Source organism: Chionomys nivalis, chromosome 1, assembly GCF_950005125.1.
Source record: "Chionomys nivalis chromosome 1, mChiNiv1.1, whole genome shotgun sequence".
NCBI lineage: Eukaryota > Metazoa > Chordata > Mammalia > Rodentia > Cricetidae > Chionomys > Chionomys nivalis.
In genome coordinates this window covers 96,930,745-96,955,717 of record NC_080086.1, presented here as the reverse complement: position 1 = coordinate 96,955,717, position 24,973 = coordinate 96,930,745, and the positions used below count along the sequence as shown (strand labels likewise).

General features: G+C 39.9%; 1 protein-coding gene across 1 annotated transcript in view; it reads left to right on the top strand.

Moving 5' to 3' along the window:
• Gen1 (GEN1 Holliday junction 5' flap endonuclease) overlaps positions 1 to 20,453 on the top strand; it is a 33,677-nt gene extending 13,224 nt beyond the window's left edge. Inside the window, exons 4-14 of the mRNA XM_057783010.1 lie at positions 1,899 to 2,075; positions 5,279 to 5,389; positions 6,218 to 6,291; positions 9,587 to 9,675; positions 10,579 to 10,729; positions 11,355 to 11,391; positions 11,516 to 11,596; positions 12,538 to 12,668; positions 14,453 to 14,514; positions 17,752 to 17,895; positions 18,990 to 20,453. Of these exons, the coding sequence (XP_057638993.1) occupies positions 1,899 to 2,075; positions 5,279 to 5,389; positions 6,218 to 6,291; positions 9,587 to 9,675; positions 10,579 to 10,729; positions 11,355 to 11,391; positions 11,516 to 11,596; positions 12,538 to 12,668; positions 14,453 to 14,514; positions 17,752 to 17,895; positions 18,990 to 20,305 (2,373 nt within the window). The 3' untranslated portion in view covers positions 20,306 to 20,453. The remainder of the gene's footprint in view (positions 1 to 1,898; positions 2,076 to 5,278; positions 5,390 to 6,217; positions 6,292 to 9,586; positions 9,676 to 10,578; positions 10,730 to 11,354; positions 11,392 to 11,515; positions 11,597 to 12,537; positions 12,669 to 14,452; positions 14,515 to 17,751; positions 17,896 to 18,989) is intronic.
• The last annotated feature ends 4,520 nt before the right edge of the window (positions 20,454 to 24,973 follow it).

The following is a 24,973-nucleotide window of genomic DNA, read 5'->3' as shown; positions in this document are numbered from 1 at the left end:
GTGAATCATCCTTAGAACACTGAATATGCTGTATCTTTATCTATGTCTCCTTCAGGGAATTGCTCCATTCCTAGTGTTGTATTTCAATCCTTATGGTGCCCTTAGGCATTTTGTATATATTCAGTATTGCTTACCTATGACCCATTTTCATATTTCTGCACTCCCAGTAGGTTGAAAAATACAAATTAATCATCCTTTAACACCAAACCGATCCTATAGAATAAGTAGAGGAAAATCACAACCAGCCATATCATAACCTGTGTGCGACTGCTTTGAAAGGAGTTATGAATATAAATGGCACACAAAGCGGAAATTACTTTGCTTAGTGTGGAAAGGTAATCCCTCAAGAGAAGACATGTTTGTTGCAAAATGTTTCCCCAGAGTCACTGCGCCAGTCTTGAGACTGTTGGCCTTGGGTTACGTCTGGCAGCTTTTTTTGTTTGTTTGTTTTTTTGTTTTGTTTTGGTTTTGGTTTTGGTTTTGGTTTTTCGAGACAGGGTTTCTCTGTGGTTTTGGAGCCTGTCCTGGAACCAGCTCTTGTAGACCAGGCTGGTCTCGAATTCACAGAGATCCACCTGCCTCTGCCTCCCAAGTGCTGGGATTAAAGGTGTGCGCCACCACCGCCCGGCTCGTCTGGCAGCTTTTTGTGTTATGTGTCATACAAAAAAATTAAACATCATGAGCAACAGATGTTAATTCTGTCACTGTAGAAAGTACATTGCATAGCCTCTTTTCTCTATATTCAGCGTTCCTCAGTTCAGAAAGAACCATAAATGGCAAGGAAAGTGAGCTACTATAGTTCATGTGGCTATACCACAGGCTGCTCAGCAAGATCAAAGTCATAACCCAAAGAAAACTCAGACTGGATTGTTTATGCGTCATGAAAGGATAAAATCACTTTGCACAGGTGTCTGATTTCCTAGGAAAAAGCAACAACTTATCCTTGTGAGAGTCTTCATACTGTTTCCTGACACTATCCCTTGGGAAATGCCACCAGGTAGGGGACTGATGCCAGACTAAGGATACCACCAGAATCCAACTTGGTGAAAAATGAATGTTACTGAGGATACTTACAGGAATACGGGTATGAGGTCACTTAGAGTAGCGGGAACAGCTGCATCACCAAAAGTCCATCCCACATAGGCCATAGCTTGTAAAAGCTCAAAACCTGGAGTGCACTGCACAGCCTGCTACAGTTCAGGGAGTTGGGGAGTCTGTTCCAGGTGGCTGAGTTTCTCTGAGTATCTGAGGCGGTTCAGCAGGGTCTTCTTTTTCCAGGTAACTTGGCTAAACTGTCTCTTCTAGGCAGCCCAGCTCTATGTCTCTCTCTCTTGCTCTCTCTTGCTCGCTCGCTCTCTCTCTCTCTCTCTCTCTCTCTCTCTCTCTCTCTCTCTCTCTCTCTCTCTCTCTCTCTCTCTCTCTCTAGTAGCCTGACTGATCTAACAAGGTTTCTCAATAGTCCCTGCAGCTTAGATATACTAGGGAAGGGAGGGGCCTAGTGTCAGTAGTCAGGTCAGGGGCTTTCTGAATCCTTAGAGTTATTTCCTGATCTGAGCATTTTAAGCATTGCTGCAAGATGGAATGTTTTCACTCCCTCTTAGAACATACTGTGTAAATCCCAAGCATAATGCTTCAGAATTCTCAATATTTCAGTGTTGCTTTCTGCAAGATGACACTTTAAAAATTAAATAGGCATAACCAAATAGGTATTTTAATTATCTCACGTGAAAGGTTAGCAGCCCATTCTTAATGCTATCAAATTACTCAGTGTCCAAATTTCCAAGTGTTTCTTGAATAACACAATTTTTAAATGTCCTAAAGATAACTACTAATACTTTTAATGTAGAAATAATTTAGTAGTGGAAAATTGGATGTCGTGTACCTCCTCTTTGTTTCAGTGCCTTGAGATGCTAGAGTGCCTGGGAATCCCCTGGGTCCAGGCTGCCGGGGAAGCTGAGGCCATGTGCGCTTACCTTAATGCCAGTGGCCATGTGCATGGCTGCCTCACCAATGACGGCGATGCTTTCCTTTATGGAGCCCAGACTGTTTACAGGAATTTCACAATGAACACAAAGGTACTTCCTTTCTTGGTATTTGTACAGTTCATTTCTGAAGAGTGAGATTGAGATACTATGTATAAAATCCTTCCATGATGTCTGGCAAATGGTTATTGCTGAATAAAATGCTTACTAATTAAAAATATCGTTGTTATACATATAAATAAGCTAGAAAACATTTTGAAAGTTTTCACCATAAATGTGTGTGTGTTACATTTTTTTTAATGATTTGTGTGTATGAGGTAGAGAGTATGTGCATTTATGAGTGTAGGCATTGAATCTTCCTGAAGCTGGAGGTACAGACACCAGTGAGCTATCTGACATGTTTGGTTGAAAGGAAACTCAATGCTTTTCAAGAGTAGTGTGAGTAGTCACTAGCCATCCCTCCAACCCTGTAAATAAAGATTTTGAAGTGATGGAGATTATAAAGCTGATTATCAATAAAAAGTAAATTAATAAACAATTTTTAAAGGCATTGTGGCCCAGCAAGATGGCTCAATGGATAAGGTTCAAACTGGAGTTTGAATCCCAGAACCCACATGGGGGGAGAAAAGAACTGACTTCTACAGTTGACCTTTGCATTCTACTCATACACCACAGCACACACATCCACATGCAAATTCAGTAATTAATTTTAACTAAAGCATTGCCAACTGGCTTATTCTCTTCACAATGTGTATTTCTTACTAATGTAACAGAAAATTATGTGTGAAATGCATTGCTTTGTCCCAGAACGTCTAGTTTCAGTATTAATCCTCAGGACACCTCTGGGTGTGCAAGGAGAGGGGTGAAACACAAGAAATTCTTTCTTGCAATAGTAATAACTACAAAAAATTAGCAAACCAAATGCTTGTTGTCGAGGAATGTTTAAATGTTCCCCAGTTATGATTTCCAACTGGGGATTCTTGCCAATTATCATTTTTCCTGCAGCAGTTCAGGGGGAAGAAGACTAGGCAGTCTCTACCTCGGCATTTGGTATATTACAGCCAACAAAACCAAGCTTCATGCCATTTCTCTCAAAACACTGGTAGGTTTCCACAAGAAGTGTTATTGCTAAGTCAGTGTAATCCAATGCTAAGCAGTCATATAAAGGTATGTATGTCTTAGAGCAGATGGTGCACACCTTTAATCCCAGCACAGTGGATATGGGCAGAAGAATCTCTGTGAGCTCCAGGTCAGCCTAGTTCACATAGCAAATTCAGTGAAACCCTGTCTCAGAAAAGGGCGGGGGGAGATGTGCTAGTGACATAAAAAAAATCCTGGCATAGTGTTAGTGGAAGTGTTACAAAACAGTATTTTTATATAATTCTACCTTTTTTAAAAATAAAGTTATAGCAGGGTGGTGGTGGTGTATACCTTTAACCCCAGCACTCGTGAGGCAGAGGCAGGCGGATCTCTGTGAGTTTGAGGTCAGCTTGGTCTACAGAGCTAGTTCCAGGACAGCCACTGCTGTTACATGGAAAAACCCTGTCTTGAAAAACAAAAACAAACAAACAAAAAGAATTAATAGTATATATTAATAATAAATGTCAGAGAAAGGGATTTTTTAGAATAAAATGTACCAAGCTACTAATAATTAACTTTAGGTAACACAGTTAGAGTGAATGTTTGTTTTCTACAGTATATACTATACATTGTACTTTTTAGACACCAAAAGCCATAGAGAGAAAAAGAAATTGCCCACTATGAAAGGTTTTTCTTATTTAAATGTAATATTTTTGGTAATTAGATAATTTTATACATGAGTTCAATGGACTTCAATCATTTACCACCTGCTCCTTCCTGGTCTAACTCCCACTCCTACTTGCTCTAACTTAGTTTGCTTTCTGTGTTATGATAAACACCACAACCAAAAACAAGTTGGGGAGGAAAGAGTTTATTTAAGTTATACTTCCAGGTCATTGTCATCATTGAAGGAAGCTAGTACAGGAATCTGGAGGCAAGAACTGATGGAGCGGGGAGCCATCAGGGAGGAATGCTGTTTTCTGGCTTGCTCCCCAGAGCTTGCTCAGTTTACTTTTTTTTTTTTCCTCAGGAAAACTTGCCCAGGGATGTCACTACCCACAGAGGCCTGGGCCCTCCAACATTAGTCATTAATGAAGAAAGTGCCCCCAATGACTTGCCTACATACCAATCTTATGGAAATACTTTCTCGGTTGAGATTCCTTCTTTCCAGATAACTATAGCTTGTGTTGTTGACAACAGCAAAAAAACCAGCACACCCTTCCAAATTCACAGTCTTTATTTTTTGGTATTTTTTTATAGCCTATGGTTCTAGTTTATAATGACCATGTATCATTGGATATGAGACTATCCACTTACAAATGGACAACCTACTAGAGTTAACACCCTTGAAAAAGATTGACTCTCACCCTCAGAAACCAGCAACTGTCAATAGTTCTTCAGCTAGGGGTAGGGGCTCCTAAACCCCCTCCTACTCAGTGCTGAGACGTTGCTGTCCTCATCTTTGGGGGCACACACAGCTGCTTTGAGTCATGAATGCAGTGATTTTGTCATGTCCAGAAGTCACTCTTGCTCCTGTCCTCCCAGCCTCTAGCTTTGCACTCTTTCTGCCTACTCTGCTACCATGATTCCTGAGCCTTGGCGAAAGGAAGTATGATATGCATGTGTGAACACTGTACATACACTTTTTCTCTGCACGTAAAGTCCATTGCTTCTCTAGTGAGTTCTGACAGTGAAAAAGTCTATAGGTACAGAGATGCAAACTTAGAGGGCAGTTTGATACTATATCCATTTAGCAAAATAGTAGTAGTAGTGGTAGGTTCGTCCCTGGGGCCCATGGGTCCTTACCCAGATATACAGTACCAAGCATGTGTTTGCCTTTTGTAGAGTGCTTCTTAAATCCAATCATAAAGCAGTTACAGCCATAACAGATAGCATTCACTAATGAACCCATGGGCAAATCTTAACATGCTGGTCATGATTGTAGCTCACAGGGCTCACAGCGAATTAGCTTATTGATGATTTTCTCGTCCCCACAGCAGCAGGCACAGCACCTTCTGGTACTTTGAAAGACAGCCGATAACGAGGAACTTTCAGTTACACTTTATCCATTTGTTGAAATATCACATTATAGATATTGTTGTAATCAGAATCATTTTGTTGTTTAAATTTCTAGAAAAAGACTTTAAATGACAAGTCATTCTTTCTATTGTTTAACATAAACCACTTTGAAGATGAAAACTCTGTGCTGTCTTTAGGATCCACATGTTGACTGTTACACGATATCATCTATCAAGAGTAAGCTAGGCTTGGATCGCGATGCCCTTGTTGGACTAGCAGTACTTCTTGGCTGTGATTATCTTCCAAAGGCAAGCTGAGCTTATCATTTCTTTCTCAATATTTTCACATGGTGTGTGTGTATGTGTGTGTGTGTGTGTGTGTGTGTGTGCAGGTGTGTGTGTACATAGTATGCGTATATAATTAAGTATAAGACATTGACTCTCAAGAAATAATCAGCAGGACTGATGAGATGATTCACAGGCGAAAACACTGCTATGCAAGTGTTACAGCCTGAGTTCTGTGCCTGAGATACACATAAAGGTGAAAGGGGGAAAAACAAGTACACAAAATTATCTTCTGACCTTCCACAGGAGCCATGGCACAGATGCTCATACACATCATGCACACACGCGTACACACACACACACACACACATACACGATAATAAGTAATAAATCCAAAACAATCAGCATCTCAGATAATGCTAAAAGGCTACTTTGTGACAATAAACATTACAAAGGCGAGTTCAGTAAGTGTTCCCATGACTTCAGCCTCAAAGAGATTGGCATGTATGTTTGAGCAGCCTCTCAAAGAAGTTTAAGAGTTCCTCTTTTGTTTGATAGCAGTGCTGGCTTCTACTATGGCTTTACCTATTTTTTAGCTCTATACTCGTCATAGCTGTCTAGCTGCACACATGTGCAATGCTGTTGTTGCTGCTGTAGAGAGAGAGCATCATTACTGAGGTAATCTATTCATGGCTCCCAGCACTGTATCACATTTTCTTCATAAGGATAAGGATTAGGAAGATAACTGTTTCTTAAATACCCTGTGTAAAAAGCAGAGATAGCTATTATACCTCTATATGCATCCCATCACTCCAGATTAACATTTAAGTTTCTTTCTCCACTTTATGAAAGGGAGTGCCTGGAGTTGGAAAAGAACAAGCATTAAAACTTCTGCGGATTTTGAAAGGTCAAAGTTTGCTTCAGAGGTAACTCAGTGTTGCTTTTTACTCCACACTGGACACTTACTTTGTTGGACTTAGCAGTAAGTTTACAGAAATGATTACTTTTGAAATACTCTGTGTTTTCATTTTTGGTGATTAATTCCTACTTATCTTGAACTCTTCCAAAAGAAGAAAATGAATATGTTTGAAGCATGCTATTAAGTGTAATGATCTGTCCTGTCCCTTTAAGAGACAAGGGCCCGCCGCTCCCTCTCTCCCACCCCCACCCCACAGGCAGACCTTCCTGCTTACAGCCCAAGCCTCTTCCTTTCCATCTCTCCCCTAAGAGGTAGCTGCTGCTGTGGCTCCTCCTGCCCCCCCATTCTCACTCTCTCTACCTCTCTCTGTTCTTCTCCCTTCTCTCCTTCCCTCTTTTCCCTTCCCTTCCATAACCCACTAAATAAATATCCAACCTTACTTTGCATAGCATGCCTATCCATCTTGGTCTCTCACCTACCATGCGGCTCCATGCAGGAACCACTGGCCCTCATGACCTGCGGCCACTCGGGGGCTCCCTTCCTGGGACCTGACTGCCTTCATGGCCTGCTGTGGTCCCGGGACCCGATGTCTGCTGCCTGCTGCCTGCTGCCACTTGGGGACCTGCGGCATGCTCTCATGGTCCGCTGCCCACTGCCACCACTCAGGGACAGTGCAGCGTTTTCATTTAAACCATAACATTAAGTATGTACTTTTGCTTCACCACACATAGTACAAATATAGTAACTTATAGCCATGGACATTTTTCCATAGGTTGTTTTAGCATCAAGTAAAGTTTATTTAATGAAAACATTGAAATAATTTTGTATGTAATGCTTTGATAGTATATTTAATTTCTACAAATGAAGTACTATATAGCATGTTAGAAATATTTAGTAAGTAACTTTGGATAAACAACTTTTACTTTGGGCCAACAACATGACTCAACAAGTGTTAGTAGTCACAGTACAAGCCTGACCACCTGGGTTCATTTGATTGCTAGACTCAATGATGGGAGGAGAGAACTGATACCTGAGAGTTGTCGTCTCACTGCCATACACACGCCTGTCTACACACATGTATGTGCACACCAGCACATGTCCACACCAGCGTGTACACACACACACTGTATGGGTATGCATATGCACAATACTACAATAAGTAAAACTTAATATTAAAAACTTCAGCTTTGTTGTTTGTCTTGCTGCTATATATTTAGTAATATATTCTAATTTGAGCTCTACATATGATGGTCTAATTAAGATATAGAGTATATTGAAATTTGCAAACTACTTAAATTCTCTTAAAACTTGTGAATTACATATGCTTGATGAAAGCAATAGTTTATAAAAATTAAGATTAATGACAGTAAGCTATAAAATAAGAAAGAAATGAAACCTGGGAAGCTGAACATAGTGTTGACCAACCCTCAGTAGGTCTGAGGCACTGTATCTCTCAAAAGAACAGGTGGCAGAAGTGAAGAAATGACTGGCAGATATTTCAAATCTCTGTACCCTGTCTTTAGCTATAAAGCTGTTGGTATAGCAAAGTCTTCAGTAAGTTGCTGAAGGACCTCTGTGATTACTGTGCCAAAACAGGGAAGAAATGGTATAATTTGACATGGGAATAAATAAAGGAACTCTCAGATTTGTTTTTGCCATGAAATAAAGAATGAGACACAAGTAAATATGGTACTTATCTGACTCTGAGCTACTTTTATTAAAATAGTGTCAGCAAATATGTATTTTTTGGCAACATTTAAACATGGTGTTTACACTTGAAAATGATCAGAATTTTTTATAATTATCCATTCTCATTTTGATAATTTATAGTATTTTCCCTATTTTTTAATCTTTGAAGTTATATCATTTATCCAGAAGCTATTAATACAGATTTTTAGAATACTACTTTAGAATACTTAAGTTATTCTTGATAGTAAATGAGTCAGAATTTCCAGTAGTTATTTATTTACCTCAGTACTACACATTACCCTGAGAACTCAATGTTTTATGAGTAGCATCTAGGTCTTCTTGAAAGAATTATGTTAACTTGAAACTTTAGGCAAAACCAAAAATTTTATTACTCAAAATTTTAACAGTTGCATACATTTCTTAAAACCTTGCATTAAACAGAAACGTTTTGCCATTTGTATGCAACAAATTAAGAAAAGGAAACTTGTAATGGTAAAAATGAAATGCCGTGGATCCGAGTGACTGCAGCGGGAGTGAGCCATGAGACCATGCTGCAGGCCCCCCAGCTGGGGTTGGCAGTGGACCCCAGAGCAGCCAGTCCTAGGCAGGGATGGCACACAAGATCACGCCACAGGTCTCCAAAGACAGCTAGTCCTGGGCGGCAGGGGACAGACAGGTGGATAGGCATGCCATGCAGAGTGAGGTTGGATATTTATTTAGTGGGTTATGGAAGGGAAAGGGAGGAGAGCTGAAAGAGAGAGAGAAACAGAATGGGGGACCGAAGGGGGAAGAGGAGAAGTGGGGAGAGGCAGAAGCTGCCTCTTCAAGAGGGAGACGGAAAAGAAAAGGCTCAGGCTGGAAGCTGAAGATCAGTTTGCCTCAGCGGATGGGGGGGAGTGGGGGGAGTGTCTCTTAAAGAGACAGGACAGACCCTTACAAAGTTGATTAGCATTTTAAATTATTTATTAAAATTTTATCCGAAAACTTAATGTTTTATTTGTACAAACACATTACTATTTATTTCCATTTAAAAATAGTGACCGTGCATCTAAGTCTGCCTGTTCTATACTCTGCACATGGTAACAATATGGGAAAGGACAAATATAAATTATTCTCCCCATATATTGCTGCCTAACAAACTCATCAAACAGGAACAAAAAGGCAGATGACAGTGATTAGATATACATCTGCACAGACACAGACATGCACATATGCACACTCTGCTTCCCTTTCCAATTCTTCTCTACCTGGGACCACATGTAAAGCTTATAGAAAATAGCATTTTTCCAGGCGATGCAAGTGGGTTTATGACCAGCAAGGAGAATAATTTGATAGATTGAAGGGAATAGGATAAACTGACATTTGAGAACATTCTTTATTACCTCATTATTTTGTTTTTATTTTTATTTATTTAATTTTTTTTTTTTTTTTGGTTTTTCAAGACACGGTTTCTCTGTGGCTTTGGTGCCTGTCCCGGAACTAGCTCTTGTAGACCAGGCTGGCCTCGAACTCCCAGAGATCTGCCTGCCTCTGCCTCCCGAGTGCTGGGATTAAAGGCGTGCACCACCACCGCCCGGCTCTGTTTTTAATTTTTAACCCATTTTCTAATAAAGGTTTAACCAGTGGATTGAAGAACCTTGCTCCTCTGCTCCACAACCAACAGCTAAAAGCGTGGCTCACTGCTCTGTGTGTTCCCATCCAGGTAAGCAGGCTTAGGACACTCCTCCAGAGCATTGGAGCCTGAGTCTTCATTCACAGTCCTGGTCCTCATACTTCAGGAGGGCAACCCAGTGAATACTAAATCTGCCCATGTTTATTTTTCATATGCTTTATATACCCCAAACCTAAAGGGGAGAAAAAGGCAAAAGACTTGTTTACTATGATACAAAGAACAGAGTAATTACCTCTTCAATACCTGAAACAGCAAGTCAGTATCCTGAGTTAAGTATTCGGTTGTTTAGGCAGGACAAGCAAGGACCACATTTTAGGCCAAGCTTCCTGGGTCCACTTGCTGGGTCAAACCTCCCGTCGTAACCTTGAAGGATCAAGAATAGGCCTGAATGCTTTGACCTTTGGTCAACTGGAAGGGATTCAGGGGACTCTGGCACTGACTCAACAACAACAACAAACAAAACCAAAAGGTATCCCTGAATGTGGTTCCTTTCACCCACACCTGAGCTGCAGTGATAGTCTTCCTTCTCCAAGTATAGTTTAAAACAGCCCTGGGTAACTGAGACGTACACACTGACAACGGACACAAAGTGGGCAGTCTTCAATAAAGAAACCATTTCATGAGTTATTAAGGGAATAATCTTTCCTACTAATAATTACGTTCTACTTTCCTACCTTATAGCTACTATAAACCAGAAAGTTTTTCATTATTGGACAAATTAATTAGTGCTTCAAATAAATGAGTATGCTGTGAGCAGTATCATGATAGTAAGTTATAATTTGTCCTCAGAACCACTCTGGTGTACATTATTCTTTCAACCAGCTGCGCAGATAATATTAATTTTGAGATTTTAGATAGTGAGAGAAAAAAGGTATATGTTGAAACTCATTCTGCAAAGCAGTAAAAGTCACACATCTTTGTGTCTCCAAAAAGGTTCGCCTAAAGATCACGAACGTAACGGATGCGCGTTATGTAACAGTGATAGATACTGTGAACCACACGATTATGAATACCGCTGTCCCTGTGAATGGCACCAGACAAACCATAGTAGGCAACTAAATGAAATAGAAAACAATATTAAAAAGTAAGTTGTTTTGAGCCACTTAATGCTTTTTTTATGACTTGTATAGAACCTGAGGTTGATTTGCTTTCCCCACATGTCTAGATTAATCATGCCTCACACACTGTGTTGTTGATTCTGTTAAGACAAGTCTCATCCATCTAGACCAGTCACAGTGGCACACACCTTTAATCCCAGCACTTGGGAGGCAGAGAAACCAGCCTGATCTACATAGCATGCTCCTGGCCAGCCAGAGTTACATAGTGAGACTCTGTCTCAGGAAAACCAAAGGGGGAAAAATCTTCCATCGAAGGAGCTGACGAGATGGCTTAGCAGGTAAAGGTGGTGCTGCTATGCCAGTGACCTGAGTTTAGTCACCAGAACACACATGGTAGAGGAGAGAACCTGCTTCCGCCACACGTGTGCTGTTCACGTTTGCCTACACAAACTCACACACACACATAAATAAATATTACAAAAAATAAAGATAAAATTCATCTGAGAAGGTAGCGGTTTGATAGTTTTCCAGAGAAAGGCTTGGAAATTGTATATAAGATATTGTACGTGGGTATTTGTTATAAAACGAGATTGGATAAGATTTCAGTCTAATTCTTTCATGGTCTTTATAATATGTGTGATTTATCTCCAGGAGAGCTTGCAGTTGCAAAGGATTTCCATTCCATGAGGTAAATAATAATCCAATTATATATTTATTTTTAAATAAAATAAATAATAAATAAAAATAATAATAAAAGATATTTTGAAGTTCTCATTTTTGTTTTTTTGTTGTTTTTGTTTTTTTACACTTAGGTCATCCAAGAATTCCTTTTGAATAAGGATAAAATGTTAAAACCCCTCAGTTATCAAAGACCTGATTTATTATTGTTTCAGGTATCTGAAAATAAATTCTTACTTAATATTAAAATTAGGCCGGGTGGTGGTGATGCACACCTTTAATCCTAGCACTCAAGAGGCAGAGATAGGCAGATATCCACGAGTTTGAGACCAGCCTGGTCTATACAGCGAGTTCCAGGACAGGTTTCAAAGCTACAAAGAAACCTTGTCTCAAAAAAAAAATAGTAAAATTAGATATGAGGAAGATCAGAAGGATATTAACTTCAGTGTATAAGAGGAGACTTCAAAACTAAGACAGATAGCTATGAACTGCCCCTATATTCTTCAGCATCTGTTTATAACCTTTACCCCTTAGCTATGCTAGGTCCATACTTTCCAGACCATAAGGCAAACACAAGCTGCTTCTCAGAAGATTCTCAGTCACCATGTATAGACACATTGAATCCAGGAATATATCTGGGAAGGAAGGGCTTGGGACAAGGGGTGCTATTGTCAAATATACTATATGACCCTAAATGTGAAATATCCTTAAAATAGAAATAATGTTACCACCTCATCAAGTCACCATGAGGATTAAATGAGAGTATTTTAACCCCTGATGTTGTAATTAGGGGGAAAGGATGGCTGAGTAAATCTAGTTTCACTCTACCTCATTGACAACTGTAATATAGAATGAATTAAGTATTTTCCCACTTAATCTACATAACCTGTCAACAGGGTTACCTTCTCTTCACTTAAAGGTAGAAAAATGGCCTAAGAGGTCAAGTTACTTCACCCACCATATTGGACATAAGCTGGCATCTGAATAGAGAACCCTCTCAACCACATTATTCTTTCATTGTCCTTAGGGAGCTCTTTTTTTTTTAGGGAATATTCTCTTAATATTATATTAGCATTACTCTTAGAGAAAAGATAATGTTATCTGAGAGTATTTCTTGTTTGAAAAGTTTTAATATTTATTTTTACTGTATTTATAGAGATTTACTGCTCAAAAAATGGAGTGGCCCAGTCACTATGCATGTGAGAAATTGTTGGTACTTTTGACCCGCTATGACATGACAGAAAGAAAACTTGGAAGAAAAAACTCTAATCAACTACAGCCAATTAGGTAATGTAGTTTAAGGAGCTGTATGGTTGGGGCTAGAAAGATGGCTTGGCAGTTAAGAGCAATTGTTGCTCTGGCAGGGGACCCGGGTTTGCTTCCGAGCACCCATCTGGTAGCTCACAACCATCTGTGACTTCAGTTCCAGGGGATCTGATGCCCTTTTCTGACTTCTGATGCATTGTACATGCTTGTTGTGCACAAACATACATGCATTTAAAAATATACATACATGTAAAATAAATCTAAAAAATTATTTTTAAACTATTAAAAAAAGGAATTTTGTAATAAAGACTGTTTCCACTTGAATACTTGCTGACTGGAAGTATTAATATTTCTCCCCAAGTGTATACTAGTTCTTTTCCAAAGGTGGAGGAAAGCCTGAAAATTAAAAGCATAGTCAGGCCTCACACTCAAGACAACATAGTAAATTCAGGTATTGACATACTTTCAACTTCTAATGCATGCCACTTAAAAAGTATAAAAAAATATACAGAAAATATAAAAAGAACAGGACTTAACAAAAAACTCTTTCAGTGAACCAGAAGAAAACAAAATGATGGAGTAATATAGAATAATATTTTAAACTATAAGAAGTATACATCAAAACACAAAGTGAAGCCAGAGGAAGATGTGAACTCAAAATTGGTCAATAATTTTATGAACTGGGTGAAATTATTCACCTGTATAATTATACTCACATAATTTTAATGATTAATAAATGTCAAACTAAAACCCTTCATTTTGGATTATATTCCAAGTGTTAGTCTTAAATCTTTAAATACATATTTTGAGAGTGTTATTTCTATTTGTTGTGTATTGGCATGGTTTTTTTACTAGAAATACAATATCTGACTTTCAAACAATTACAGTAAAAGTAAGAAATAAACTATCAAACTAAGAGTATATAAGAAGGAGGAAGTGAGTAGCAAAGAAAAACATTGCTAACAGAAAACATAAAATTTATGAATGAGTTCAACTCTCACTAGTCCTAATAAACGTAAGTGGGTTAAATTTATCTATTAAAATGCATATTGCATTGAATAAGTAGTGATAACAATTTTCATAAGAAAATACTAAATAAGTATACAAAGTTCAAAAACAAAGATTTAAGATTTAATAAGAAAGTACCGCCGGGCGGTGGTGGTGCACACCTTTAATCCCAGCACTCTGCGATCTCTGTGAGTTCAAGGCCAGCCTGGTCTACAAGAGCTAGTTCCAGGACAGGAACCAAAAGCTACGGAGAAACCCTGTCTCGAAAATTCAAAAAAAAAAAAAAAAAAAAAAAGTACCAAAACACTGTAACATAGTAGAATTTCCAAGAGAAATCATGGAAAAAGCAATACTACACAATAATGACAAAATATTGAGGGACTAGAGAGATGGCTCCAAGATTAAAAGCACTTGTTACTCTTGCAGAGGACCTGAGCTTAATTCTCAGAATCCACATGGTAGTTCACAGCCATCTGTCAGTGTAGTTCCAGGGCATCTCAGTCCCTCTTCTGACCTCGATGGGCATCAGGCATGCAGCTGCTGCACCTACATACATGCAGATAAAACACTCACAAATAAAATAATGTAATGAAAACATATATGTATATATATTGAGTTAATCTAACAATTTTCAACTCTGCCTCACAATGAAATTATTCAATTGAGTCCAAAGAATCTAGGCATTGATTCCTTATATCTTTACTTAGAATAAATATGGATGGAAATTGAAGTGTATAGATTAAAATTTTACAAATAGCTTGTACAGTTAGACCTCAGTATATAAATTTATTTTTCAGAGTTGTTAAGCCCCGAATCAGAAATGGAGTTCGTTGCCTTGAAATAGAATGGGAAAAGCCTGGTATGTATTCATTATACACAGAATGTCTAATCTACGGCGTTTGATCCAAATGTGAAGTAGAGAGTGAATGTTTAGAAAGCATACATGCTTGTGAAAAGTCATGAAAAGTATCACATGTACTATGAATTATGTTTTATTTTACCTATTTTAAATAGATCTTGACTAATCAAGGAGATAAACTTCAAGTGCCTTTATTTTTAATGTCTTTGACATTTCTTTAATTTTGGAAATGTTGTGATTCAAATTTCTTTAAAAATTGCTTCCACAAGTGCTCTGTCTTTGGATTATCATAGTTAGATGTTTCTAAAGCAGTTGAGGCGTAAGAATGTTTCCTCCCTTTCCTTTATCCTGTTTAGTTCCTGTAGTAATTTGTACTTTTGCTACAATGTAAAACTTGTGAAAGACCTGGATAAGCTTCCAAGCTAGAGGCAATGGACATGACTGGAGATGATGGAGTTGTATTCCATCCTTTTGTATGCAGGTACCTGGGGGGGGGGGGGGGAGCACACATGGGCATGCTACAGTGTACCTGTGGAGGCTGGAGAAAAATTTGCAGGATTCAGTTTTCTGCTATCTCATTTTAATAAATAACAAAATATAAAATGACATACAAGCATAAAAGTTCACAGACTTTACCAACTCAAACGCTTTCAAAGTTCCATCTCTTGGAAAATAAATCCAACTTCTCTTTTAAAATTTCAAGTCTCCGGAAAACTACAAAATCTCTTTAAAAGTCCAAAGTCTCTCAACTGTGGGCTCCTGTAAAATTAAAATAATTTAAATACGTCCCTACTCTGTCAGGGAAAAGCCAGGGACAGTCATGGTTAGGTTAAAGCAAAACCAAAGTCCAGCAGTTCAGGGTTTAGTGTCACACTTTGGGACCTGCTCATGATATTCTAGGCTCCCCTAAAGTGCTTTCTACAGCCCACAGCACACACAGCTTGTCTCCTAGGCTCCAGCCAGCTCCACATCCCAGCTGCTGCTGCGCATGGCAGTCCTTCCACAGTACTGGGGTCTCCTACACTTTGACCAGTGGCCTTTCCTGGACTCTCTTCATGGTATCATGACCCCTTCAGTTCTGGGCCTTCAACTGCTACTAAGGCTGCACCTTTGGCCTCTTCTGGCTTCTCAAAGTGCCAAGCGTCAGCATCTCTCCATGAACACCCCTTCATGCCTTCAAAACCACCTAGAGACTAATACATATGACCAATACCAGCTGCCCACACAAGGAACAACCATGGCCACCTCTGGAACTCAGACTATGTGTGTTGGCCCCAAGGAAATACTTCTCAAAAGATCTTACTCAATGATTCTCTTTTCTTTATCACCACTAATTTCTCATCCCCAGCTAAGCAGCATCAATTGTCCCAGTAATACAAAGGTTTCACTTCAGGGGTACTGGTCTCTTGTTAATCACAGCTAATTTTTTGGCCCCAAGTAACCAGAACCACAGATTTCTAGTTCAAAATAGCACATGGCCCCCAGAGAGTCTTTAAGGAGCTCTCAGATTTCTTTCTGAAACTACAGAAGCCAGGCCTCCGTCCTCGGCAGCTCTCGGCATTCTTATCTTCTAAGCTCCTACAGGACAGCCCAGAGCTTAGCCAGACTTGTAGAGCCCTTCCACATCCTCACCAGAACAGTGTGGTCAGATCTGTCAAAGCAATACGTATATCCTCTTTATAAGTCTTTTTTCTTTTTTCTAACTCACAAACTACTGTTTCCTTATGTCATTTTCATACATACTGTGTTTTCTGGTTCACACAGGGACATTCTCCCCTCTCCAAATCCCCGTTTATACTGTTCCACCTCCAATATTCCCCTTTTTGCTTTCATATTATGTGTTCAGTTGCCCTCCCACCCCACTTCCTTAAAGCCTTTCCCCCTCTGCCATAAGCCCCTGTATAGTACAAATTAGAACCACTTTCAGATTCAGCGTAATCCCAGTCAGAAGCAAGCAAATCACAACAAATGCTGGTGAGAATGTGGAAAAAGATAAATCCTTTATTGACTGTTGGTAGAAGTGAAAATTAGTACAGTCACCGTATAAATTAGTACAGAGGTTTCTCAAAGAAATTAGGGGAAAATAAACTAAACAGGACCCAGCTATATCAACCCTAGGCAAATTCTCAGAGGACTGCACTTCCAGAGAGATACTTACACACAATATTTACTGATGCTGCATTCACATGAGAAAGGAAACAGACTAAATGTCTATAAGGATATGACTAGATAATGAGAAAATTTAGTACATGTACACTATAGAATTTTATTCCACCTTAAGGAAGAATAAAGTTATGAAATTTGCAGGAAAACAGATGGAAGTAGAAAACAGGCGTTCAAGAGGCCTGAGAATATGGAGGTGTAGCTTGCCTGGTACACAGGAAACTCTTTGTCCTGGGAAATTGTTTATCCCATTCCTTGTCTCTAATTTTAGCATTTTATCTAAAGAAAGTTTTCTGTTCTCTCAACTGACATTACTATTTCTGAAACAAGAGAATTTAAAGTTTGAATGTTAAAAAGAAATCTCCCTTTCAGCTCTCCTAGGAAAAGAAAAGAAAATCAGTTTGAAAAGCAACAACAGACTGGAGAGATGGGTCAGAGGTTAAGAGCCCTGGCTGCTCTTCCAGAGGTCCTGTGTTCAATTCCCAGCAACCACATGGTGGCTCACAACCTTCTATTATGAGATCTGGTACCCTCTTCTGGATGCAGGCAGAACACTGTATATATAATAAATAAATAAAATTTTAAAAAAAGACTTGTTATAAGCAAAAAGCAACAACCACAAATACCTGAGGGTAGGAGGGAGAAAAGTGCCAGCCAGTAAGAGTGATGAGGTGGCCGTAGTAAGTGACCAGGACTCATTCTATGCCTATATGTAATTATCAAAAATAACCGAGAAGTGGCCATGTTGTAGAGCAAGATTTGCAGTGAATTACCTGTTCATTTTTGGACAGTGTTGTTTTCCTGATAACTACTTGGAAAATAGTTTTTAAACCTTTTCTTTTTTTTTTTTTGTTTCGTTTGGTTGGTTGGTTGGTTTGGTGTTTCGAGACAGGGTTTCTCTGTAGCTTTGGAGCCTGTCCTGGAACTATCACTTGTAGACCAGGCTGGCCTTGAATGCAGAGATCCACCTGCCTCTGCCTTCCGAGTGCTGGGATTAAAGGTGTGTGCCACCACCGCCTAGCTTCAGTTCTTAAACCTCTAGTTGTCTGCTTTGCTGTATTTTTAATCTTCTAGAACATTATGCAGTGGAAGACACAGAGGCTGGGGAACTGGATCCCCTTACCATCGAAGACGCATCACTGTTTGAAGAAGCCTATCCTGAGGTTGTTGCTGTCTACCAGAAACAACAGTCAGAAACCCAAAGGAAGAAACAGAAGAGTAAGTGTTGTGCAGCTTGTGCTGGGCACCAGCGTTGTGTAAACCATGAGCAAGGGCTGAGCTCTTGCTTCTATAGTGCACCAGCGTTGTGGAAAGCAAGAGTAAGGGCCAAACTCTTGCTTCTGTAGCACACCAGTGTAACATGGAGGGTCCTGTTTGTTGTTGGGGTTTTCTGTCCCCCTACCAGATCCCCCACAACTATTTAGCCCCAAAGAAAATCACACATAGGTCTCCATAAATTATAAGCTGGTTGGCCCATTAGCTCTAGCCTCTCACTGGCTAACTCTCACATCTTGATTAACCCATTTTTCTGGTCTGTGTTAGCCATATGGCTCAGTACCTTTTTCAGTGGAGCAGATCACACATCCTGCTGCTTCCGTGGTCTGGGCAGGAGTGGGAGGAATCAACTTCCTCCTTCCCAGAATTTTCCTGTTCTCATTACGTCATTTCTACTTCCTGTCTGGTTTTCCCGCCTGTATTTCCTACCTGGCCAATCAGCGTTTATTTATAACATGATTGACAGAATACAGACAATTCTCCTGCACACCAGTATTGTGGAAACTAAGAGTAAGGGCCATGCTCTACTTCTTCTTCTTCATATGCTTTATTTCCCCATGCTGCCTCTCTAACGACCACACCCTAGGACCTTCCAGACACCAGCCAGGTGTGCTTCCACTGCATTTCGTATCAAACCCTATACACTTCCTTTTAAAACTAAAATGTTGGGAGTCTACCAATATGCTCTTTGTTTACTAACTTGGATAAGTTAAATACAGACTAATTGTGTGCTCTAACATTAATGCTAATCAGCTTTAGAACAGCTCCTGCAAATAGATCTTGTGTTATAAGTGCATTTTCTTTATTCCTCAGAATTCAGTAAGGGAAGTAACTCAATAATGCCATTTCCCATAGAAAACTGATAGTGTTTCCAGGAATGTACCGGATACTGGGTGGAGATGGGGGGAAAAAAACTTACATAAATTACTGGCTTAACTCTTTGGTTTAGGGTATTGTTTTTATTTTTGCTTGCTTGAGTCTTTTTTTTTCCAAGTTAAGGAAAGGAGTATTTATTCTATGTTTTTCCTTCTTTTCAGGTGTGAAAGTTAAGCCTAAAGGAAACAGTTTACCAGAACCGAATAATGTAGTCAGTTCTCAGTCACTTATGACTTTAAAACCTACATGTGGAGTCTTCCCCAAGCATCATCCCAAAATTAATTTGGAAATTTCTCCAGACCCTATTTCCCCACAGGAATCTACTTCTCCCTCCTTGCGTAGTTTTGTTTTCCCTGAAAGTGCTCCCTGTCTGAATTTGCAAGAACATTCCATGCCTTCTCCAAGATCTTCTTCTGGAAAGCAAACTAAAGATGTCAGTGATTTTCTAGTTTCAGAATGGAGTCAGCCCAGCTCTTCAACCCATAATATCTCTGCGATTGCTGATCTCCAATTGAGTGCCATTGACTGGGACGGTACTTCTTTTAGTAATTCTCCAGCTCTTCAAAGGAACACTTTGTCTCAAGATTTACAGTCAGAACTTGAGTCATCAGCCATCCTTCCTGGCTCTGAAAATCACCCAGAACAATTGTCACAGAAATCAGAACAATGCACCACAAACAGTGACATGCTGGGTAGAGACCTTCAAAAGGTTGGTCCTGCAGAGTGTCTACTTCCTGCCATTACTGGCTTACATCTTCACGATTTGCCTCTCAAGGAACGAATCCACATGAAATCCTCATGCCCTCAGTACAATGTACAAGCAGAGGCTAACCTGGAAAGTTTGCACCTAAAAGTAAAAGGCTATTGTGTTACTGACAGTAGTTCTGTTTGTTTATCAAATTTCTCAAAGGAATTTCCAGGAATACTGCACAAAGAGTCCAAAAACTTGAAAGGAATTGACAACGAACTCCTTCAAGGGAACTCTACAGTCAATGCTTCCATACCTGATTCTGAGAACAGAACAGTAGAGACCTCCAGTCTTCAAGCTGGGCTCTCAAATTCTGCTCTACCTCATAATCCAAAAGTCGTTGAGAAAACTGCTAAGAACCTTGTGAAGAATAGTGTTTGCCTCAAAAGAGATTTCTCAGATGACGAAAGTGCTCCAGTATCCTGGAAAACTAAGTATACTGCTCCAAAACTGAAACCCAGTTCTCAGAAGCTTAGCCTACCCCAGGTCAGAGACACACTCAGAAATCCTAAAGTCGATGCTAAAGAAGCCAAACTCCATACAAAGACCTACTCCACAGCTGAAGATGGAGAAAACTGGTCTTCCGATCCAGCAAAAAGGACCCAAAGTTTTCTACACTCTCATGAAAAAGATGAGGGCTCTGCTGCCTGCTCGGAAAGTCCTCTCCCTTTATGCCAGAGGTTAAAACTCAGGCTCCAGAGCACTTCCAGTGGATTTTATCATACCTAAGTTTAATTCATTTGGATGTTGTCAGTGTTAGCAGAAGCCAGGCGGTGCAGTCCAGCTCATGTTGGGCAGAGAATGGACATGATTATGTGCCATTGTAATCAGTGTAATTTACAGTGTTAGTGGCCATGTGTGGCTCGTGCCTGTAATCACAGCGCTTAGGAGGTGCATGGAGCCCCGAGATTGGGAGCTCAGTGTCATCCTCTGCTATTGGAGAGTTTTAGGCCAGTCTGAGTTTAGTTAGCTAAGGAAGAAAAAAGTTAAAACTTTGATTGCAAAGTGTTTTGTTTTGTTTTGTTTTTTCGAAAAATTGTGATTTTGATTACAAAAGCTGATTGATTTTGATTATAGAAAAACTTTGATTACAAAATATGGTGACAGCTTCAAATATTGTATATTTTAGAGCATTTTACCATTCTTGAAATGTCCTTACTGATTATTATCTAGCTTTAACATATTAGTGTATTCTTTGATAGAGTAAATGCACTATCATTTTTAGTTCTTCTTATGTAAGCTTCTAAAACATTTGTTACAGTCTAAGCTTATTCCCAAGAGGGTAACACATTGTAATTGTATTGTAGTGCCTTCTATTGGGCCTTCCGAATGACTGTATTTTCTCCTCATGCTAAAGCACCATTAGCATGTTCTTTCACTTTTAATAATGTCATGTTTGAGACATGAAAATGGAAGAAGAGGATGCTGTGGAGTAAAGTGTGTTTATAAAATCTAGGTAAGCCGGGCGGTGGTGGCGCACGCCTTTAATCCCAGCACTTGGGAGGCAGAGGCAGGCTGATCTCTGTGAGTTCGAGACCAGCCTGGTCTACAAGAGCTAATTCTCCAAAACCACAGAGAAACCCTGTCTCGAAAAACCTAAAATAAAATCTGGGTAAGCAAAGCTGTTCCTTGCATGCATTCGGAAGTGCACGGGCACTGCAGGTGGAAAATGCTTCTAAAACCAGGTATGAGACCAAAAACAGGATGACGCAGGACACACACATAGGAAGAGTGAGTCCCACCTTTGCTTTCTAGTTTGGGTCTTAAATTTGTGTTTGTCTGATTTGTTTTTAATGTACAAAACTGTTCCCTTTTGCTTTAAAATTAGTTTGTATGTTATATTGACTTTAGTCCCTACAGATACTGAGTCTTGCATAAATTGTACTAAAAAATTCTAGAAGCATCTGGATTTTAAAAGAGACAGTATAGCTGTTTGTAAGTGACCGGAGTCTGAAAGTAGAAGATCTTAGCAATCCATTCAAACATATGATAATAATAATAATAATAATAATAATAATAATAATAATAATAAACAGATGTGGTGACCACTTCTTTAATCCCAGCACTTGGAAGGCAGAGACAGGCAGATCTCTGAGTTCCAGACCATCCTGCTCTACAGAACAAGTTCCATAACAACTAGGGCTGTTATACAGAGAAACCCTGTCTTGGAAAAAAAAAGAAAGAAAGGAAGGAAGAAAGGAAGGAGAGAAAGAAGGTGAACACAATAAAGATGGCAAAACTTAGAGTTAATAGTGAAAACTTAGAGTTAATAGTGAAAACCTGTTGTAATAAGAGAGGCAGGGCTGCGTCCCCACCACCCGGCTGCCCACATGGCTAGCTTTACCTGAAATAATTACACGGAAACTGTATTCTTTTAATCACTGCCTGGCCCATTAGTTCCAGCCTCTTATTGGCTAGCTCTTACATATTGATCTAACCCATTTCTAATATTCTGTGTAGCACCACGAGCTGTCTTACCAGGAAAGATCTTAACCTGCGTCTGTCTGGAGTGAGAGAATCATGGCGACTCCTGACTCAGCTTCTTTCTCCCAGCATTCTGTCTGTTTACTCCACCCACCTAAGGGCTGGCCTATAAATGGGCCAAGGCAGTTTCTTTATTAAATGAAAGTAACTCCTCCATCAAAAACCAGTGAATGAAAAGAAAAAGTCTAAAGAAAAAGAGGCATCTCAGATTCTTGGATCAGAAGGTTTTGCACAGTGAGCTGTTGAAACTGCTCAGCTTTGCCATGTGATGCTGGTGCACACTTTTCATCCCAGCACTCCTTTGGCAAAGGCAGACGGATCTCTGAGTTCCGGGACAGCCAAGGCTACACAGAGAAACCCTGTGTGGAAAAACAAATAAACGGTTTGGTTTTAATCCAGTCCCATCAGTTTCATGCTTGTTTTTGCCCCCAGAACATGGCAAGCTGATTTCATTATTCAGATAGAAATTTAACAAAATAACAAATCTTGTGAAAATTGGAGAATTCATCTTTCCTGCTGTCATAATTTACTACCAAGCTGTATAATTTGTTGTACTGCTATAAGGGTAGAAGTGTGGATAAGTGTTAAATCAGTTGGACAGGCTCAAGACTAGAAATGTGCCCTCACATGTATGATCAATTGCTCTTTAACCAGTATGAAAACAGTTCAGTGGGGGAAAGTCTCAATAAATGCTGCTAGAACTTTTGGGTGTCATAAGAATGACATTTAATCCCTGCCTTTTTGCCTTTCCTTTTACAAGTACGCTCAGTAGCAAAAGTGCTCCTAGCAGATAAATTCTTCAAGTGTCTACTGACATGTATTGGTAACCAGCAACATTTCAGATCTAGGGCTTGATGCGTGCATGGATTGTGGGGAGAGGGTGACAGTGACACTTGTCATCTGCTAGGTGCTAATATAACACACACAACTAGCTCTATAATATCCTTGGGGCACAGCCACATCGTTACCAAATAGCCATGCAACCGGTGGACTGCAGAGGTAGGAATAGAATTGTCTGGTTTCGGGTTCTTGGTTCAGTCTGCCCCATTTTTGCTCTCATAACCAAGAAGAGCGCAGAAATTACGGTATTTAGAGTAGGTGGACCCTTGAGCGTGTGAGGCAGTGGTTATAAGACATTAGACAAGACTGGTATTTGCATGTTAGTAATGCTGGATAAGGAGAGAACATGAAGATTAGGTTCTCTTTCCTGTCCATGGCTACCTCTGCTAGAAAGACTCTTAAGACTCTTGAATCTCTATATATTTTTCTAAGATGGAAACAAATGATCCATTTTTTTTTTTTAGCAGACTGGGTAGAGTAGTTAACTCTAGAAATTAGGTTTGCAGAGACATTCTAGATTCTACAGAGGTCCAGATCAGAAATGCAGTAGGAGCGAGTTCAGGTATGAGGGACCTCAAGGGAGAAAAGAAAGTTATGAGAAACTTAGGATAATTAACTGAGGGGTGCAGGTGATCTACAGGTGGAACCCTATCAATCATTGCTCTGTAGGAGGGCAACATGCTTCCACTGAAGGCAGTTCCCACCTCTGCCCCAGGGAGAAAAGATTTGAACACTGGGTCAGTCTTCTTAGTGCTGGCCTTACCTCACAAATTCCAGAGAATACGAGTCAACCAAGAAGAGGAAGGCAATGTCCACTATGTTCAGTGAGTCCAGTATTATCCCATGCTTTTTCAGACCCAGTCCAGCTGGCCTTGGTGAGTTCCCGAAAGAACATCCCCATTGTCTCAGTATGTGGGTGCACCCCTCGCGGTCCTGAGTTCCTTGCTCGTGCTCTCTCTCCTTCTGCTCCTGGTTTGGACCTTGGGGTTGTAGTCTGGTGCTCCAATGTGGGACTCTGTCTCTATCTCCTTTCATCGCCTGATGAAGGTTAATATCCAGGATAGTGGACATTGAGGACTGGTGAGAAGTCAAGAACAATGGCACTGAGTTTTGATCCTACTGCACATACTGACTTTGTGGGAGCCTAGGCTGTTTGGATGTTAACCTTAATAGACCTGGAAGGAGGTGGGAGGTCCTTGGACTCCCCACAGGGCAGGGAACCCTGACTGCTCTTAGGGCTGATGAGAGAGGGGGAGTTGATTGGGGGACGGGGAGGGATATGGGAGGTGGTGGCGGGGAAGAGACAGAAATCTTTAATAAATAAATTAATTAATTAAAAAAAGAAGAGCAAGGCAAGCCATTGATGGCTTATCTTAGAACAATTCTTCCACGTCACGGGAACTTCCGTAGGACAAACTTCGTTGGCCTTAAGATCACTGTGGGTTCTTTCACTCTATTCCTAAGACACCACGGTCTACTGGGCAGAGAGGCATGTGTCAAAGTGACCTTAAAGGTAGTTATCACTCTGGCCTGTGCACACTGACTAGCATGATGATCGAGGTAGATAATACAAGAGTGAAATCCTGGGGCTAGGACCTTCTTGGGATCTACAAGAGCAGTCCTATGGATGCATGATTGCCTTCGTATGTTTTAAGATGCAAAATGGATCAATGACTTGAGATCTAAAACTAGGAGAAAATAGGCTGAAGGCTAGAGATGGCTCAGCAAGTAAGAGTGCTTAATTGATCTTGCAAAGAACTAGAATCGGTAATTCACAAGCACCTATTACTACAGGCCTAGGGGATCCAAAACTGACATCTTCAAGTACCTACACACATGTGCATACACCCATATATACATAATTTAAAATTCTGAAAAGCGGCTAAAATCTTTGAGGGTTTTTTGGGTTTTTTTGTTTGTTTGTTTGTTAGGCAAGGGCTTCTTAGGACATTAAGACATATGCATAAAATAACTGGATATTATCAAAATTTGTTTCAAATGACAATGAAAGTGATGAGACAGTGTAATGAGAAAAAACATTAAAAAAAATTATAGCTGTAAAGGACCTGTACA